Source organism: Maniola jurtina, chromosome 22, assembly GCF_905333055.1.
Source record: "Maniola jurtina chromosome 22, ilManJurt1.1, whole genome shotgun sequence".
NCBI lineage: Eukaryota > Metazoa > Arthropoda > Insecta > Lepidoptera > Nymphalidae > Maniola > Maniola jurtina.
Window position 1 is genome coordinate 974,255 of NC_060050.1, and position 20,566 is coordinate 994,820.

Here is a 20,566-nt window from a genome sequence, read left to right on the forward strand (position 1 = left end):
ATTAGTGTTACATACATTAAAGAAGCCGAACTCATCACTCTAAATACCTATATAAAATATGTATGTGAAAGTATGTTGGTTTGTTGTCACGCCGCAACAGATCTCATATTTAACCCCCGACCCAAAAAGAGGGGTGTTATAAGTTTGACGTGTGTATCTGTGTATATCTGTCTGTGGCATCGTAGCTCCTAAACTAATGAACCGATTTTAATTTAGTTTTTTTTTGTTTGAAAGGTGGCTTGATCGAGAGTGTTCTTAGCTATAATCCAAGAAAATCGGTTCAGCCGTTTGAAAGTTATTAGCTCTTTTCTAGTTACTGTAATCTTCACTTGTCAGGGGTGTTCTAAATTTTTAATTTACACTTGTTTAGCATGGATATAGATAGCTAAAGACCTGGAGAGTGACTTGTAAGTAGGTTATTTTATGACCCGGAAAATCAACGAGTTCCCACAGGATTTCGACAAACCTGAATCCACACGAACTAAGTCCTGGCCATTATACTTAATTAGTATTAGAAATTAATCATTAACTACGGGAGATACTTGGATTAACTAAGCTATAAGTACACTAAAGTTTCTGGCTATTCAAGAGTTGCTTGCGTCTTTGTTTTTGCTTGAAGTTTGGAGTACAGTAAGATTTTAACCTACATTAAATTACTTTTTTTTGTCATACTTACTGTAACCTCTTGATTGCAATACTTAATTATTTCTTTGTCTATTCCCTGTACTTACAAATGTTAGGAATTGTTAGGATTAGCCTTGATAGAAACTACAAATGCTTTTTTAATATAACATGTTACGAATATGTTGATCGCAAGCAAAACCAGCGCAATATCTTTCTTATAACTTTATGCAAAAGCATTCCATAATGATTTTAAAAGCAAAATTTTTGTATTGGATTTACCCACTTATAATGACCGAATGTTGAAACATAATTTTATTGGTGCAATTGAAAATTATATTAGTGTACAATGATAATATTATGATTGTAATCATAGTAGTTTTTATACCATTATAATAAAGTTTTATAAATTGTGATAAAAGTAAGTATTTAAATAGGAAGGGATGACGTAGTTAAAGTTTATTGACTGTGTATTTAGACAGTAACATGTTGGTGCCGTGGTTATTGGCGTTAGCGGTTTTTGCTGGTAAATATATTCAATACCAACTTACATGCCGCGGATTTGAAGAATATCTTGTATAGGTTTTAGTTAAACTTGAGTGTTCAAGTAGTTTTGGGAAGCACAAAGTACTACGTAAGTACTAAAAGTTAGATGGCAAGGTGCAATCAGCTGCAGTGTGATGATCAGTTATGTGCAATCAGTAATTTGTACTTTTCGTCAAAATCTGTTAAGCGGATGGGCCGTGAAAAGTTAGCAGACAGACAGACAGCACACTTTCGCGTTTACAATATTAATATGGATCGATATTAGTGGTAAAATGAAAAATTGCTTTGTTTTACTTGTGTTAGTTTTAATCTGGTCTGCTATTTCAGAATCAGTAACATGTCGACCAGACCGTATTGTGGGGGGTGCGCCCACAACTATTGACCTGTACCCCTCCATTGTTCAGGTAGATTCCCATTTATATTATACGAGTATATTACTTTATTATAAACCTCAATAGCTCAACGGTTACAGGATTGAATTTTGAAAGATCGGCGGTTCAAACACCACCCGTTGCACTATAATAATATAGTCGTACCTATTCCTAGCACAAGCTTAGTTGGAGGGAAAAACTGGCCAAGTGCGAGTCAAACTCGCCCACCGAGGGTTCCGTAGTCGGGTATTTTTTCGACATTTTGGACAATAAATCAAAAACTTTTATGCATAAACATATGTAAAAATCTATTTTAGAATGTTGACAATCTCCCTGGCGCAGTGGTAAGCGCTGTGGTCTTATTAATGGGAGTTCCCGGGTTCGATTCCCGGTAGGGTTTGGAATTTTATATTTTCTATAACTCTGGTCTAGTCTGTTGGGAGGCTTCGGTCGAGGCTGGTTACTACCCAAACCCGTGTTACCAAGCGATTTAGCGTTCTGGTGCGATGCCGTATAGAAACCTAAGGGGTATGGGTTTAATAAAAACTGCAATACCCCTTCCAGGGCAGCCCGCTTCCGTCTTAGACTGCATCATCACTTACCACCAGGTGAGATTACAATCAAGGCTATCGCGCCCGTTCCCAGCCGGGCCGCAGACTAAGGTTGTTTATAGAGCGCACTTTGCCCTTGCTTAGACTTAAGTATTAGTTTAAACGAGACAGTTTTATGCCAGCGGTATAGCGCTGCCTCGTTTTAACAGTGTCTTAAGTCTGAGCAAAGTCAAAGTGGGCTCTATAGCGCTATAGATCTGAGATCTATAGAGGTTTTTTTGTTTAGGTTGACATACTGAACATCTGGTCAGGCCTGTGGTCTCAAGGATGCGCCGCTACCATCCTTACATCAAGAAATGTCTTGTCTGCTGCGCACTGTTTCGATGGATCGTTAGTATATATTGCCTTTCTAGTTTCTACCCACAGCTATGGATGTCTTACTAGTACTACAGTTCGCGATAGGTCGACATGCCAATCGGGGTATGAGGAGAGTCGTGGAGGGGGAGACGCCCCTATTGCCATGTCGACTTGTCGTTAACAATACGCTAGATAAGGTAATTATAATTAAGTACATAAAGTGTGCTATACAGAATAACTGTTGTTTTTAGTGCCGATTAAAAGCAGTACCGGAAATTAAACACGCGCCAAGTGCGATTCAGACTCGCGCACCGAGGGTTTCGTACTCGGGAATTTTTTCGACATTTAAAATAAGTAAAAATCGGTTTTAGAATGTAGGTACGTATAAGTAAAGCCCTTTCATATTTATGATACCTGACGTTGTATACATACTCGTAGTTATCTTACTTTGAAAATACTAATTATTATTTTTGTTCATGAACACATTTTAATTTTTTTATGTGATGTAAAGACCCGATTACAGTCCTCTATAATGAAATCCTTTCTTTAGTAAAGTAACAGTTTACGAGCAAGTGGAGTTAAAAAAAATTATCGTTTTAGGAACTTCCAACCAAGCCAACGTCGCATCCGAGCCGGTGCGACATACAGAAATTTCGGAGGATCCTTAGCCTACGTCCAGGATGTCTACAACCATCCCTCGTATGGTACTAACGGCTTCGAGGGCGACATTAGCGTGATCAGATTAGCCAACCCCCTGGTGTACTCCCCCGTCGTCCAGCAGACTTCCATACCTCCCCAGGACAGCATCATCCCTGACAACCTGCCAGTTATACACGCTGGTTGGGGTGCCACTTCGGTAATAATTATATATTTTACATATTTAATATATTTCTATAATCACACTTCACACTAATATAATATTATTATAAAAGCGATAGTTTGTGTGTATGTTTGTTACTCTTTCACGCAAAAACTACTGGACAGATTTGGCAGGATTATAAGTATCTCGGATTAAAACATAGGCTACTTTTATCTTGGAAAGTTAAAGAGTTCCTACGGAATTTAAAAAAACCTATAAGTAAGTATCCACGCGAATGACGTCGCGGGCAACAGCTAGTACGTTATACATTTTAGCGTTTAAAAACTGTCGTGAATGAAATTTATTATTATTAGATGATATTATACTTCGTCCTCATGGATTTAGGCTTTTGAAAAATCCCGTAGGAACTCTTTGTTTTTCCGACATAAAAGTCGACTTCGGTATGCAAGCTATCTCGGTTTTACGATGTACCTACCTACTACGGTACGAAGTAGCAACTTCGTCCATTCGCCATAATGGTGAATGTAGTTTTTGCGATAGCCCGGTCTAAAACAGAGAACTTTGACGGCCCCATATTTCTTTATTTAAAAAAAAATACATTTGTACTCTACTCAATGAGCTCTAAAAAATGATACCCCACATGCTAGGGTAGCAAAAAAAATTGTTTTTCGGCTACTTTCTCATATAGGAGAACCTCTGAAAACCCTCAGGTATACGTAACTCATTTAGTCTACGAGCTATAGACCTGTGACACGCGGACAGACAGACAGACAGTAGAGTGACATTAATAGGGCCCCGTTTTTACCCTTTGGGTATGGAACTCTTAATCTTAAACTGAAGTACTCTTTCAAAAATTTAAATCAGGAAATGTAAAGCCACATCATTGTAAAACGTTTGATTGCTTTGTTTGACTCTAAAAAACAAGTATATAATCTACTAGCTGATGCCCGCGACTTCGTTCGCGTGGATGTAGTTTTTTTAAAATCCCGTGGGAACCTTTGATTTTCCGGGATAAAAATTAGCCTATGAGCTAATCCAGAGTATAATCTATCTCCATTCTAAATTTCAGCCCAATCCGTCCAGTAGTTTTAGCGTGAAGGAGTAACAAACATACACACACACACACACACACACACACACACACACACACACACATACAAACTTTCGCCTTTATAATATTAGTGTGATACTTATAATAATATATATTATATAAGTACTGCTTTAGGTGATTCACTTAGTCACGACTCTAAAACCACTAAAATTTCACCAGATCAATGAAATAAAAAAAATCGTTTTGCTTTGACAGCAAGGTGGTGCGACGTCAGAAGTTCTGCGAGATGTCCAAATCTACACCATTAACAACACCCTCTGCGCCGAACGGTACGCTTCCCTACTAAACCGCCCTCAAGTCACCGAGAGAATGATTTGTGCTGGTATCCTTGATGTCGGCGGCAAGGACGCCTGCCAAGGAGACTCCGGAGGACCTTTGTACTACGGGAACATCACTATTGGCGTGGTGTCCTGGGGCGAGGGGTGTGCCCACGCCACTCACCCTGGTGTCAGCATCAATGTTGCTTCATTCGTCAACTGGATTATTGATCACACAATATAAATCTACTTCTCGATCCTAAAGCCTATCCTGGTGCAAGCCAGGGCCACGTTATTAAATAAAATTGTTTAATTTATCCTTTAGTTTAATTTAATCTGTACCCATATCACTACCCTTACTATAAATACGAATGTGAATTTGTTTGTAACTTTTTAGGGTTCTATACCTCAAAAGGAAAAACGGAACCCTTATATCACTTTGTTGTCTGTCTGTCTGTCCGTCTATCGTGTCTGTCAAGAAAACCTATGTGGTACTTCTCGTTGACCTAGAATCATGAAATTCGGCAGGTAGGTAGGTCTTATACCACGAGTAAAGGAAAAAATTCGAAAACCGTGAATTTGTGGTTACATCACAAAAAAAAATTAAAACTTCGCTAGCGTGATTCAGGCTTCATAGAGAGTGCTTGAAGATACTCGTGGTGCCTTTTAGTGAGATCGTTGTATGTTGCTTTCTGTATTAGGTTCGAGTATTCGATTTAAATTCGATCGAAAGTCTATACATATAAAAAGACTTGTCCTAACTGACTGACTGACCGATACCAACGTGCACAGTCTTATCTAAATATTGTTTTGGGCTCTTAATCGATAAAAATGTTTCCTACGATTAAAATTTCAAGATACTTACTGATGTACAGAAAATATCATCTAGTTACAGTGTGATTATAGTGTAGATCATAGACCTATAAATATTGAATATAGACACCTACCTAGGCAATCATTTATGGTAATCGTTTTTATATCAGCACAATAAAGTTTTATACATTGTAATAAAGTAATACCTACCTAACGTATTTAAATAGTGAGGGATAATGTAGTTATAGTTTAGTTGTTTGAGTGTCAAAACAGTAAGATGTTGGTGCCTTGGTTTTTGGCGTTAGTGGTATTTGCCGGTAAATATATTTAATACTAGCTGATGCCCGCAGCTTCGCCCGCGTGGATTTAGGTTTCTAAAAATCCCGTGGGAACTTTTGATTTCTCAGGACAATGTCGCAAAGTTTTTCTATCGATTAAAAAAAAAATTTCGGAAATCGGTTCAGAAATCTCGGAGATTTCGGTGTACGTAGGTAGAAAAACACAACTCCCTTTTTGAAAGTTGGTTAAAAAAGTAGCCTATGTTACGCCCTGGTCAATCCTCTATTTGTCTGTGAAAATCCCGTCAAAATCGGTTCAGCCGTTCCGAAGATTAGCCTTTTCAAACAGACAGACAGACAGACAGACAGACAGACAAAAATTTTAAAACCAGGTGATTCAGTTATGGTATCGTTCAAATAACCATATGAGCTTAATATGAGGTAGTTATTTCGAAATTACAGACAGACACTTCAATTTTATTTATTAGTATAGACTAGCGTACACGCCCTAAAGCGTGAAGATCTTGAAGGACATCTTGTAAATTTTTTACAAGATGTCCTTCAAGATGTCAGTGTTAGTCTGTTCAAGTACTGTTGGGAAGTAGTCAGATGGTAGTGCTATTAGTTACAGTGTGACGATCAGAGATAGGCATTATTGCTATTTTAAATTCATTTTCATTTGGTGGAATTATTAATTTTCTTCACAACTGTGATGAAAATAGCCTGTGAAATAACTATTTCCCAGACTATTTTTCATGGAAGGTGTTTTTTGATTTTCGCTACATAATTTAACTAATGATCAAGGCCAATAAAGCTGATATTTTCACAGCTGGTTTTTCACAGGAAGTTAATTTTTGCACTTATGATTGCAAGTGTGAAAATATGTTTTTCGTAAAACGTAGTAAACCTTTGATTTCTTTTATTTTAAGATACTTTTAAATTAAACAATGCGACCAGTCTAGCCCTGTGATAACCTACCTTATACTCAGAATTACCCCTGTTTTTCAGGAGAAGTAACCTGCCGTTCAAGTAAAATCATAGGGGGTGCGCCTACTACTGTTGACCTGTACCCTTCAATCGTTCAGGTAGTTGTTTACATATTTGTATAATTTATTGATAGGAAAGAACCTTCAGATTTCAGGCTGCTTTTTACGGATACTGATATTTTTTTTTTCTTTAGGTTGACATGCAAAACATGTTGTCAGGTGATTGGTTTAAAACATGCGCCGGCAGCATCCTCACAGCAAGAACTATCTTATCTGCTGCACACTGTTTCGAAGGATCGTTAGTATTTCTATACGACATTAGTTTTAGTATAAGAAAAACCTGAGTTTGTTCAGAATCGGGAACGGAATTGATTGCAATCATTTTTACACCGTGTTATATTTTGATTTTTGACCAAAAAATACTTTAAAATCCTGCAAGTTTTGACACCTTTCAAACAAAAAAAAAAACTTAATTAAAATCGGTTCATTAGTTTAGGAGCTACGATGCCACAGACAGATACACAGATCAACACACGTCAAACTTATAACACCCCCCTTTTTGGGTCGGGGCTAAAATTAAAGTTGCATATAAGTTTGGAACATTGGCGCAAAGTAGCCTGTCTTTCGGTATTCTACAGGAAATATTTCGAAAAGTGTGCCCAAGAATTTTTTTGAAGGTCTTATAGCACAAGTAAAGTAAGTAAAGGAAAAAATCCGAAAACCGTGAATTTGTGGTTAAATCACAAAAAAAAAAATGTTTTAACAATCAAAGTAAGTTAACTACCAAGTGGAGTATCATAATATGAAAGAACTTTATAACTTTATATTCTAAAACAGATTAATTTTTATTTTTATGCATAATAAATAGTTTTTGATTTATCGTGCACAATGTCGAAAAAAATACCCGAGTACGGAACTCTCGGTGCGCGAGTCTGACTCGCACTTGGCCGGTTTTTAATGGAAACGCCACTTGTGTGTTGTGATTTATATGGAGGAACACACTATATTATCTTTTCAGGCTGTACGAACCAAGGTTTCGTCGCATACGAGCCGGTGCGACGTTCAGAAATGTGGGGGGAACCTTAGTCTATGTGGCGAACACCTATAACCACCCTTCGTATGGTCAAGACATTCTTAAGGGATATGAAGGCGATATAAGCCTGGTCAGATTAACCAACCCCCTGGTTTACTCCCCCGTCATCCAGCAGACTTCCATACCTCCCCAGGACAGCATCATCCCTGACAACCTGCCGGTCGTACACGCTGGCTGGGGTGCCACTTTGGTAATAACATTTTATTTTTTATTTAAACATCTATATTGTTAACTATACAGACCTCATTCCACCCAACTTTTTCTACAACCGCGCCGCACGCCACCGTAAGCAATTTCCCCCTCACCACCTGAGTGCCTGGTGCACATCGACCGCCCGTTGTGCCAGATCCTTTTTTCCATGCACATGCAAACTGTGGAATCAACTCCCATCAGCGGTGTTCCCACTTGATGACAACATGAGGTTATTCAAGGGGTGGACCAACAAATTCCTGAAAGGCCGGCAACGCATCGCCGGTACCTCTGGTGCTGCAAATGTTCATGGGTGGCGGTAAACACCGACCCGTCTGTTGATGATGATGTTTTTCTTTAGGAACCAGGTAATCCGACGTCAGAAGTTCTTCGAAACGTCCAAATCTATACCATCAACAACGAACTTTGCGCCAAATGGTACGCTGCCCTAGAACATCGACCGGTTACCGAAAAAATGATTTGCACTGGTATCCTCGATGTCGGCGGCAAGGGCGCCTGTACTGGAGACCACGGCGGACCTATGTACTACGGGAACATCACTATTGGGGTGGTATCCTGGGGCGAGGGGTGTGGCCACGCCACTTTCCCTGGTGTCAGCGTCAATGTTGCCTCGTACGTCGACTGGATTATTGATCACACGATTTAAATCTACTTCTTCATCCTAAAGCTTATCCTAGTGTACCTGAACCAGGATCAAGTTATAAATTAAATTGTTTGATTTATCGTCATGTGTTTTATTTTATTAACAGGGCTCTCTCCTTTACTTACTCCATACAATCGTAGTTCCAATTTTATTTGAATATTAAGCAACCAAAGTCCATGAAATTTTGCAGACATATTCTAGAAACTAATATCTGTGCCTGTGGTGTCTTAGATTTTTCTAAAAATATGTAGTTTCAAAATTACAGGACCTCAAAGATTTGTTTGTGAACTTTTAAGACCGCGTAACTTTGAAACCGAATATTTTAACAGAAATCTGGAAAACCACAGGCATAGATATTAGTTTCTAGAATATGTCTGCAAAATTTCATGGACTTTGGTTGCTTAATATTCAAATGAAACGTTTGTATGGAGCGAGCGACGGAGAGACCCCTCTTAAGCCCCGACCCAAAAAGAGGGGTGTTCTAATTTTGACGTGTGTATCTGTGTATCTGTCTGTGGCATCGTAGCTCCCAAACTAATGAACCGATTTTAATTTAGTTTTTTTTTGTTTGAAAGGTGTCTAAACTTGCAGGATTTTAAAGTATTTTTTGGTCAAAATATAACACGGTGTAAAAATGATTGCAATCAATTCCGTTCCTGATTCTGAACAAACTCAGGTTTTGCTTATACTAAAACTAATGTTGTATAGAAATACTAACGATCAAACTATTATCGCTATTATCGCATATTACCTTATAATTTTTCACCCTATATTTTCTTCTTTTCACCAGATCAAATAAAATTGTTAAGTTTATCGTTTTGTGTTTTATTTTAATTTAGTATCTTTATACGTTTCGTTTGTAATTCGTTCATAGGTCGTTATTATCATGCAAAGTTATCTATTTATTATTTTATATCTATCAGCACAATAAAATATAAGCCTGTTATAAAGACAGAAACTATTTAAGTAGTACAAAATGTCTTTATGGACTTTTCAGCATTATACCAAAAAGCCAGGATGATATCATCAGTGTGGTGTTTGGCCTTATTGCTCTTTGCAGGTAAATTATATTTTATTTATCTATCCATACTAGAAATAGTTTAAGAACTTATAATGAATAAATAAATAAATGAAAAAAAAATTACTAATACTATAAACGCAAAAGTATCTTATCCAAGCTAGTAGTATCAGCCAGTTTTGTATTCTTCTAACGTTGCATTTATCCCTTTTCAGTACTATCAATAGTCCAGCCACATCGCATAGTAGGAGGATCTCCAGCAAAGATAGAGGATTATCCCTCCATAGTTCAGGTCGAGAGACTGAACACCGCCACCGGGGCCTGGTCTCAGTCATGTGCCGCCAACATTCTCACAGCGAAATCTGTGCTGTCAGCTGCACATTGCTTTCATGGACCGTAAGTACCCTTTGAATCATTATCATCATCAGAAGAGCCATAATGCGAAAACGAATAAGAACATCGTCAATAGATAAGTACCCCCCAAAGGCAAGATCGAGAGACAAAACACCGCCATTGGAACCTGGTCGTGCGTCATCAAAATCCTCATATCCAGGTCTGTGCTGTTAGCTGCATTATTACTTTCAAGGACCCTAAGTAGGCTTTGACTCAGCATGATCAGCAGTAGAGCCATAAAGCATAAGAGAAGAAGAAAATCATCAGTCTAGATTGAGAGACTGTACCTACATGCCCGCTGGGCTCTGGTCTCAGACATGTGCTGTCAACATTCTCATATCGAGGTCTGTGCCTTAGCTCATCATCATCAATAGAGAAGTACCTCTCCATAATCTAGGTCATATTTTTGCAAGATAGGCTTGCGCTTGACGACAATCATCCATAGCCATACTATATGGATTGGAAGTGTAGTTGTCACCAACAGGTAGACAGACGACAGCAAACGAGTTGCACGGAGCTGCTGGATTCAGGCGGTGCAAGAGCGCATTAGGGAGTCTCTACAAGTACCTATCTATGTCCAGCACTGGTCTTTTAACAGTTGATAATTACGATAATCAAAAACTTGATGTCTTTGGGGACTATGGTGCTCTATCTGTTTGTATTTTTTTTCATTTGTATTATAGGTTATATTATATTTATGCGCAACTGGGCACCTCCTATGTTGTCTATAAATAACTTATCTCCTTTCAGTACCTACGAGCCAAGACTCCGCCGCATCAGAGCTGGTACCACCTACCGTAACACCGGAGGCGAGATCGCCTACATCGAGTACTCCTTCAACCACCCTTCCTACACCGTCGCCGCTCGCTACGACGGTGACATTTGCGTCGTGAGGCTGGAGACTCCTCTGGTGTACTCTAACATTATCCAGAGAACTGCCATTCCTCCTCAAGGTGCAACTATTCCAGATAATTTGCCCGTGGTGCACGCTGGATGGGGAACCACTCAAGTGAGTAAAATGTCCTAACAAGGTCTACCGGTTTTACGAACTATGTGCCCTGCAAATTGCCAGTTCAGCTTCCGTTAAGCTATGTCGGTTACTCTGGTTTTCCTAAGGATTTGGTCATTTGTGATTGTGTGCGTGTGTGTCATGTAGAGAAACTCCAAGCATAGCCCTCATAGTCGCCCGTTGAGTAACTCTCAACTTTCTTATGAGGCCTATAGTTGGTGACCATATTTTTTCGAATCACTGTCAACACGCACTGATAAGTTAGGCTACTCAATAATTATTTATTTTCCTGTCTATATTCTTGCAGCAAGGTGGCAACGCATCCGATATCCTCCTCGACGTCCAAATATACACCGTAAACAATGAACTTTGTCGCGAACGCTACGCTTCCCTCCCAAACCAACCAGTCGTCACCGAAAATATGATCTGTGCTGGTCTCTTCAACGTCGGTGGGGCGGACGCTTGCCAAGGTGACTCCGGAGGACCTTTGTACTACGGGAACATCACTATCGGAGTCGTATCCTGGGGACATGGATGTGCCAACGCCAGCTTCCCTGGTATAAGCACCGCCGTACCTTCCTACACTCAGTGGATAATCGATCATGTTTTATAGTGTACAGATTAAATGACTTTATGAAAGAATGTGTTTTAGTGTTAGAAACTGTTTTAGTAGTATTTCATTTAAATTAAATTTACATTTAATCTACATACATTTGTTTGGAGCTCACTACCAATAAGCCCCTCTTAAGAAAGACAATTATTATCAGATTAAGATACGATTTTCCTGTAAACTTTTCCAAAATAAACACTACACAATGATAAATCACTCATCGTTCTAGAAAAGATCAGTTCAATTGTCGATATCAAAATTCAAATGAACTAGTAAATTATGATTACATTGATTAGTTTTTGTTATGATTTGGAAAATACAAACGGATAAACCCATTTTAGCGTACAATCTCCAGCGATATAAATTCTCCACTGGATGCGGCACTTCATACAACAAACATAACTACTATTAATAGCCTCGTAGGTGACAGAAAGGCTGGCTCATTTTTTGCGCAACGGATCAACCTGGCTGTCCAGCGCGGAAACGTAGCCAGTATTCTTGGCACCTTTCCAAGTGGGCATGATTTGTACACTAATTAAATAAGGCCTAGCTTTAAGTTTTATCGTAATACTTACGATAATTTAAAAAAACAACGATATTACATGTAAGTTATATTTATTATCTGTGACGTCATCCGGCCCTGGATTGTAAGCACATTATTTTACGCGTATGATACAGAACAGAAAGCTAAGCTTTGAGGAAAGGTACCAATGTCCATTCACAGATAACATATTTAAGTAGGTACAATTGTATTGTAAGTATTTTTTGTGTCACTAATCACTATCGTCGAATAAAAATATTATCTTTGTTTTATTTCTTTCTTTTCTCATAAAGTGTGCATCACACTTCACACTATCACACTATCACACTAATATTATAAAGGAGAAAGTTTGTATGTGTGTATGTGTGTGTGTGTGTGTGTGTGTGTATGTTTGTTACTCCTTCACGCAAAAACTACTGGACGGATTGGGCTGAAATTTAGAATGGCAATAGATTATACCCTGGATTAGCACATAGGCTACTTTTTATCCCGGAAAATCAAAGAGTTCCCACGGGAAGTTTAAAAACCTACATCCACGCGAACGAAGTCGCGGGTATCAGCTAGTACTGTAATATTATCTCCTGCTTAGTTTGCCTCTACGGAGATTGACTGCCGTCGAAATTGAGTTAGAAGAGCATTATTAGTTTTATATTTCGTCCTTGCGAAGAATAAAAATAATTAGGTAGGTAGGTATATAGGTTAACTACCGTTATTAGTACTGACTCGAATTTCAGTAAGCCGTAGCTTATTGTATCTCGTAATCAGCAAATATCTTTATATCACCGATACTGTTATCAAACTGTCATATACGGAAACCGGGCCAGTAAATCAAAAGGTGTATTATATACATGGTGTTTCGAAAATTAATTCATATCATTCACTCATTAGATAGCTCATAATGACTCAGCGGGTTGCGATGCTGAAGTGGCAATGGGCAGGGCACATACATCTAAAAATCGATAGTACATCAAACGAGTCGCAGGGAGCCGCTGAATGGCGGCGGCGTGGGCGCAAGACCGTGGCATGTGGAAATCGTTACAAGAGACCTAAGTCCAGTAGTGGACGTCTATCGGTTCATAATGATGATGTAAAATGTAAAGTTTCTAGAACCAACGTTGATTTATTGCAGTCAGTCAGTTTATCCTATATCTACACCAGGGTTGTTACGTTTGTGGATGCGGATGCGGATTATTAGAAGTTCACATACGCGGATGCAGATGCGAATTTTAGGATTTTCTCAGATATTTCAATTTTAAGTAGGTATCTACTTAAATAGATGAAAACCTATTTAATTTTAAAACTTCAAAATATGGACATCAAGTTGTACAGTCGACGTCAAAAGTCCATATAGAATAAGTAAACAAGTTACCTTGCATGCAGTCTGTCACGCACACACTTGCACTGTAATATTATACAAGTCATTCAATTTGTAAGCCTGAGTAACATCTAAAAATTTCAATTACAAAGTAAAGAGTTGAATGGCGCAGCGCGGGGGTACCCGGACTGCAAACGCGTCTGTTTCTGGTTCGAATCTCAGGTCCGAGTAAGCTTTTTTTCTGTTTTTATTTTTTGAGTGATACGTTTAGACTAATAATAGCTTAAGTGGGTAGTTTAAAAAATCGCAGTTACGAAGTTAGATAAAATATGGTCACTGAGTACCGACGGACAAAAGATTTTGACAGTCGTTACTTGCAAAGGCTACAATTTTAATTCATGTTGTTTCTTGAGTCTTGAAAACGTTTTATTTTACTTGTCTTCAAGAACAATGCAGGCTAATGTGTATTGTTGATACATAATCTCGGATACAATATATTTCAAACTTGCAATGAAACTGATTTCACCGTGAGTATTGTTTTTATTGTTAGATAACGTGTATTAGGTTAAGAAATTGTGTTCAAAAACATAGCATTACATAAAGTTTTGTGAGTAAATAATACTCGAATACTCGAATAAGTGATCGAAGGAATATCCATAAAATTTAGACAAGATACTTAGTAGGTTAAAGTGTTGTTTTATTTGGTGTTATATTAATCTCACTGTTTGGTTTTTAGTGGATCACCGAAAAGCGTTGGGTGTCACGCCACGAAGAAGAAGGTAATTTAACATCTAGACCGCGAAGTGGCCACCCGCGTCATATAATGATTCACAGCGGAGATCTATGGTCGAACAATATGAAAATGGTGTCCCAAACATGGAATCTGGACGGATATCTGTCAATATGTGGGGCTGGATGAGTGCCGCTGCACCTGGTGAACTAGTGTCAATTGCAGGGCGCCCCACAGCTGCACATTATATGGAAGTGTTACGTGACAGCATGTTGCCGACTGTGTGGTGTGTGTATCCAGTTGTTGATATGCCACAACTATTATTTGTGCATGATAACTGTCCTGTGCATCGAGCACATATAGTGCGTGATTGGCTTAATGAAAACCCAGACATAACTATTATTCCCTGGCCAGCAAGATCACCAGACGGGATATGTGAAATGAGAGGACTGCAGAGGAATTAGAGGCTCACTATATGGAACTGTGGGAGAATATTAGAAGAACGGATATCTGTTTCAATATAGACTGATCCATGCGGTGGCGCTTGCTTGCTGTTTTTGAAATTAGTGGAGGTTATATTAAATACTAAAACAATTTACTTATAAAGTTATATCCATTTTACTTTTTAAGTCTTTAAACATAGAACATAAAGTATTTTCTTTTCTTAACTTATATTATGTTAATAATATATCTTACTACAATTAACAGACAACAAAAGCAGCGCCGCCGAATGATTACTAGTTTTTGTAAGGTTTAGCTTCAATTTTCTTTTCTTTATGAAAACGATTACTTAAGCTATAACCTTTAAAATAGATTGAAAAAAATAGCTAATACTATCTATTTATTACTTTTTAGCAAATGTAAAAAGATAACAATGAAAAAATTACAATAAAGTCGATTATCTAGTAAAAAGTGTTTTTTTCTTATTTACTCTTTTTATAATATCAATAAACAATAATTATATAAACAAAAAGTCATTTTATTAAAAACAAAAAAAAATGCAATAAGAGATTCGAACCTAGATCATTTGGAGCTAATGCATTGTGTGCCGACTATGTTACTACGACACTGAGAGTGAGTAAACGCAGAGTTATGAAATAAACAATCACTTAAAGTCAGTAGATAGGTCGAGTAAGAATAGAAATATTTTAAACTTTTAATGGTTATTGTCTTAAGGTTGATATTGTAGACATTTTATGGAAATATTGAAATGAAATCGTTTGAACCTTATGTAGTTTACTTAAGGTTGATAATATTATTGACAGTTAATATTTATTTGTGTGAGTGAGCATGCGAGTGATTCAAAGCATTGCTTGCTGCACGGTTTTAGCCTTTAAGCTATGTATGGACTTTCGACGTCGACCGTACCTACGCAAATTCGAGAGCCCATAATATTTTTTTTTATTCAAAATAGTCTTGTAAAAAGTCCGTAGAGATATGGTCTGTAAGAGGATCCATAAAGAGACCTTGGAGGAACAAAAAAAAATGCCTATCAAAATTTGAGTTTTGTAAAGTGGGGAGCTATTGGTGGGTCCTCCACAAAAATATTTTAACTGCTAACTTAATATCAATTTCATGCAATATTTTGAAGTTCGTCCTGTGAATTTTTTTTTTAATTTAAGTATGAACTGGAAAAAATATCATGCTGTATATAAATAACGTCCATAAATAACACAATTTAAATTGATAAAAGTATCTCAATTACGTATAAATTTTAAATTAGTATAATATCAGGTGCATTTGGAAGTCATTCATTCAGTGTGACAAAATCATGTACTGGATTTTGTGTTTGGCGCTTATTGCAGGTATGCATGATCTTATCCTATTTCCTATTCTATATATTAATAAATAAACTTGAGGTGTCTGTCTGTAATTTCGAAATGACTGTCTCATATTAAGCCCATAATATAGTTATTTGAAGTGTACCATAAATGAATCACACACACGTTTTTAAAATTTCTGTCCGTCTGTCTGTTTGAACAAGCTAATATTCGGAATGGCTGAACCAATTTTGACGGGACTTTTATAAACAAGTAGAGGATCAACGAAAGAGTAACATAGGCTACTTTTTTAACCGACTTTCAAAAAAGGAAGAGTACCTTTGTACCTACTCCCAAGGATTTGTTTGTTCACCCTCAAGTTCATTTATTTCAAACAATCGAAAATTTTACTTTTATTTTAATTTGTCTATTTACTATGTTGAACACAAAATTAATTATTATTAGTATTTGCAAGTCAGCTTGGCGTGATTAAGCTGGACTATTTCTATAATTACACCTGTAAAACCTGTATCAGCAAATAAATAAATAAATTGATTGATTGATTTCTCAATGAAAATTGAGAAATCCTTGCTGCGCTCAGGATTCTACTTTAGACTCCTTCGCTTTGCTTTGAATTCAAAATAACACCCTCGAAGAACAAAATATCACTTTGACCCCTTGTAATATAAATAAGTATTCTTTTTATTTTTTTAGGTGCCGCATCGGCATCCGAGCAGTATGGCCAGAAAGAGATTCAGCCACAGAATGCCACAGTCTTGCAGCAATTTCCGTCCGTCGTTCAGATAGAGACCTACATGTTCTGGTCCACTATGGAATGGGTGCAGGAATGTGCTGGAAGCATACTCACTAGTAGAATGATTTTAGCTTGTGCTTCCTGTACCTCTGGATGGTATGATTTCTTTAACTTTTTTTTATTAAGATACAAGTTGAATTGACTGCGATCTCACCTCGTGGTATACAATCGTTTCAAATCAATAGCGTTCTCTAATCAAATAATTTATTTTGTCATTAATTTTCTAAAGACTCGAAAAACTACTAAGTACGCGTTGTTTGTTACCTTTATCCTTCGCGCATATTTTGAGGAACATTCCAATTATTCGTTAAATATTTCATTAATACCACTACTGTGGTATTAACACTGCTGTTTTAAGGCTTCCGTACCTCAAAAAGAAAAAAAGAACCCTCATAGGATCAGTTTGCTGTCTGTCTATGTGTCGTATTTGTAAAGAAACCTATAACGTAGATACTTCCCGTTGACCTAGAATCATGAAAGGCAGATTGCTGCTGCTTAGAGTCTTATAGCACTAGTAAAGTACACTTGTAAGTATATCATATATCATGTAGTATATCATAATTACTGTCTATCTTTGCTGTACCTTTTCTACTCCCTTTACAACCTGTCGCACTGCCAAGGGTCACTGGTAGAGATCTCTTATAGAGATAAGTGCTTCCCTGTCCACTTTTTCTTTCTTTTTATTCATATTGTTTTTATATTGTTACAACTTTCTAGTGCAAATAAATAAAGAGAAAAGTCCGATAACCGTGAGTTTGTGGTTACATCATACATAATTATTTTACTAAATCAAATTTAGATGGCGCCGTCCGTCATTAACTTACAGTGTTTTAGATAAAAGTGCAATGGTACGAAAGCCTTCGCGTGCGAGTCCGACTCGCACTTGACCAATTTTTTCTGGATAATGCTTAGGTATATCGAGATCGCCACCGTGTTTTGAATTCTGTGGTTTTCAAAGACAACGGTTACAGGTCCTACGAGCCCCGTTTCCGTCGCATCAGAGCCGGGTCCAGCTTCAGGCACACCGGAGGCCTGATCTTCTACGTCCAAGATAGAGTTAACCACCCTAGTTGGAGTAACTGGAGATACACTGGTGATGTCAGCGTGATCAGGCTGATGAATGCCCTGGTGTACAGCCCCGTCATCCAACAGGCCTCCATCGCGTCACCAGGGTCCTGGATTCCTGCTGGTCTGCGACTCAACCAACCTGGTTGGGGTCGTGTTCAGGTAAAATCCATATGGTTCCGAGGCATGGTTGCTATGGGGCTTATGAGAAAGCTCAGAGTCACTGAGTGATAGAGAGAGACCTATGCATGGAGTTTCTCTACGTGATCAAATCCGAAATGAAGAGATCTATAATAGGAGAACTAGAGTAACTGACATAGATTAGGTTAAGGTTTAGCACTGGTTGTGAAGTTGAATTAGCAATAAGCAGAGCATATCGTTTGAAAAAACGATAGGTGGTTGGATCCCAAGTTAGTTATTCCCATGCTAAAATAGCGACCTCACACCAGAAAGTGCACCGTCGGAAGACCCTCACTAGGTGGACAGACGACATCAATCGAGTCTCAGGGTTGCCGCTGGATTCAGGCAGAGCGAGACCGTATCATGTGGAAATCCCTACAGGATATGCCCAGCTTATGCAGGTCTGATTGCAGCCAAGCGCTAGTCTATATAATTTAAAAAAAAAAAAAAAAAAGCTGTACTTAGACGTCTTTCGTCACGGTTTTGACGAATTTCTCAAAATCGGTTAGACGGGTGAGTCATAAACTCGTAGCAGATATACGGACAGACACTATCGCATTAATTATGATGTCAGTACCCATGAATTTTATTTTCACAGCAACCAATGATAAGCAATCAAGAGGTCCTCACCGCGTCCATAAGCAGCTGTGGCAGACGAGATGGCAACTTCTCGAACGCCTTTAATGCCACAGTCGACATACTTTGTGCCATTCCTCAAGCCGACGCTGCACCCAACTATGATGTGGGATCACCCTGGCTGTTCAATAATGTGACAGTGGGGATCGTCGGCGGAGCCAATACCCTCGGAGTTTACAATGTATGTATCATCATGATCAATATTTTATGCCATTCCTCAAGCCGACGCTGCACCCAACTATGATGTAGGAGCACCCTGGCTATTCAATGGAGTGAAAATAGGGATCGTTGGCTGAGTCAATACCCTCGGAGTTTACAATGTATGTATCATCATGATCAATATTTTATGCCATTCCTCAAGCCGACGCTGCACCCAACTATGATGTAGGAGCACCCTGGCTATTCAATGGAGTGAAAATAGGGATCGTTGGCTGAGTCAATACCCTCGGAGTTTACAATGTATGTATCATCATGATCAATATTTTATGCCATTCCTCAAGCCGACGCTGCACCCAACTATGATGTAGGAGCACCCTGGCTATTCAATGGAGTGAAAATAGGGATCGTTGGCTGAGTCAATACCCTTGGAGTTTACAATATATGTATCATCATGATCAGTACTTTGTGTCATTCCTCAAGCCGACTAAACCCTACTATGATGTAGGAGCACCCTGGCTCTTTAACAGGGCTCTCTCCGTCACTCGTTTCCACTCGTTTCATACAATCGTAGTTCCAATTTCATTTGAATATTAAGCAACCAAAGTCCATGAAATTTTGCAGACATATTCTAGAAACTAATATCTGTGTCTGTGGTGTTTTAGATTTTTCTAAAAATATGTAGTTTTAAAATTACAGGGGCTCAAAGATTTGTATGAAATTTTTTAAGACCGCGTAACTTTGAAACTGAATATTATAACAGAAATCTGGAAAACCACAGACATAGATATTAGTTTCTAGAATATGTCTGCAAAATTTCATGGACTTTGGTTGCTTAATATTCAAATGAAATTGGAACTACGATTGTATGAAACGAGTGGAAACGAGTGACGGAGAGAGCCCTCTTAATGGCGTGACAGTGGGGATCGTTGGCGGAGTGAATACTCTTGGAATTTAGTAATCAGTTTACATACTCACCGCCCGCACTCCTGCTTTTACACATGTGAAGGAAGTAGTAGCGGGAAGTAGGGTAGGTAGGTAAAAAATTCCAAAAGGTTGAAAAGGCCAAACAAATTCGTTGGGCAGGGTTAGCTTTCCAGAAATTCTCAGTAGCAATCTGGAGTTGGAAAGTATTAGCATTGTTACACCCCTGTACCTTGGAGAGCACGTAAAGCTGTTGTTCTGATTTCTCTCCGGTCGTGTCGGATTACCGTCCCATCGGACTATAAGATTTTTTTTTTCAAGGGACTGATGGCTGCTGATATGGCGAAATACACTGAATGGGTCATCGACATTGCTAGTGGTGGTTGGTAAATAATGTTTATACTTTTGAATATCGTTTTTAAATAAATTTTTGTTTTACACATACGCACTTGAGTTGTTTTATTTTCGCATTTTCTTCTTTATAACCTTGTCTGTGTTCACAATGTTCGAATATTGTTTTTGTAGATAGCACCAAATAATCATTATTTTGTGAATATCTTTTGTATATACTATTTGTATAATATTTTATTATTTTTGTTGCATGTCCTAGTTCAATTTTATTATATTTTGTTACGTTCTGGTCTTCCTAGCCCTATCGGTATTAAATAGCTCTAAATAGCCTTATCGTTAAATTCAAAAGTAAGTACATACTTGTAAAATTTTATTTGAACAAAAATATTTCTATTTTATTTCTATTC

At 38.0% G+C, this 20,566-nt stretch overlaps 4 protein-coding genes across 4 annotated transcripts; all 4 read left to right on the forward strand.

Annotated features, from left to right (window-relative positions):
* The first annotated feature begins 1,078 nt into the window (after positions 1-1,078).
* LOC123876679 (trypsin, alkaline C-like) lies at positions 1,079-4,918 on the forward strand. Its single transcript, XM_045922975.1, has 5 exons — positions 1,079-1,147; positions 1,495-1,571; positions 2,376-2,479; positions 3,047-3,302; positions 4,573-4,918. The coding sequence occupies exons 1-5, from the start codon at positions 1,108-1,110 to the stop codon at positions 4,876-4,878; spliced, it is 783 nt and encodes a 260-aa protein (XP_045778931.1). The 5' UTR covers positions 1,079-1,107; the 3' UTR covers positions 4,879-4,918.
* Positions 4,919-5,662: 744 nt separating this feature from the next.
* LOC123876678 (trypsin, alkaline C-like) lies at positions 5,663-8,701 on the forward strand. The gene is made up of 5 exons (XM_045922974.1): positions 5,663-5,764; positions 6,734-6,810; positions 6,906-7,009; positions 7,730-7,994; positions 8,355-8,701. Exons 1-5 carry the CDS (start codon positions 5,725-5,727, stop codon positions 8,658-8,660), a joined length of 792 nt encoding a protein of 263 aa, XP_045778930.1. The 5' UTR covers positions 5,663-5,724; the 3' UTR covers positions 8,661-8,701.
* A 973-nt stretch (positions 8,702-9,674) lies between these two features.
* On the forward strand, positions 9,675-11,690 carry LOC123877082 (trypsin, alkaline C-like). Its single transcript, XM_045923591.1, has 4 exons — positions 9,675-9,717; positions 9,891-10,071; positions 10,819-11,077; positions 11,385-11,690. The coding sequence occupies exons 1-4, from the start codon at positions 9,675-9,677 to the stop codon at positions 11,688-11,690; spliced, it is 789 nt and encodes a 262-aa protein (XP_045779547.1).
* Positions 11,691-15,950: 4,260 nt separating this feature from the next.
* LOC123877089 (trypsin delta-like) lies at positions 15,951-20,198 on the forward strand. The gene is made up of 5 exons (XM_045923596.1): positions 15,951-16,078; positions 16,748-16,943; positions 17,819-18,074; positions 18,691-18,909; positions 20,130-20,198. The coding sequence occupies exons 1-5, from the start codon at positions 16,045-16,047 to the stop codon at positions 20,196-20,198; spliced, it is 774 nt and encodes a 257-aa protein (XP_045779552.1). The 5' UTR covers positions 15,951-16,044.
* Positions 20,199-20,566: the final 368 nt, after the last annotated feature.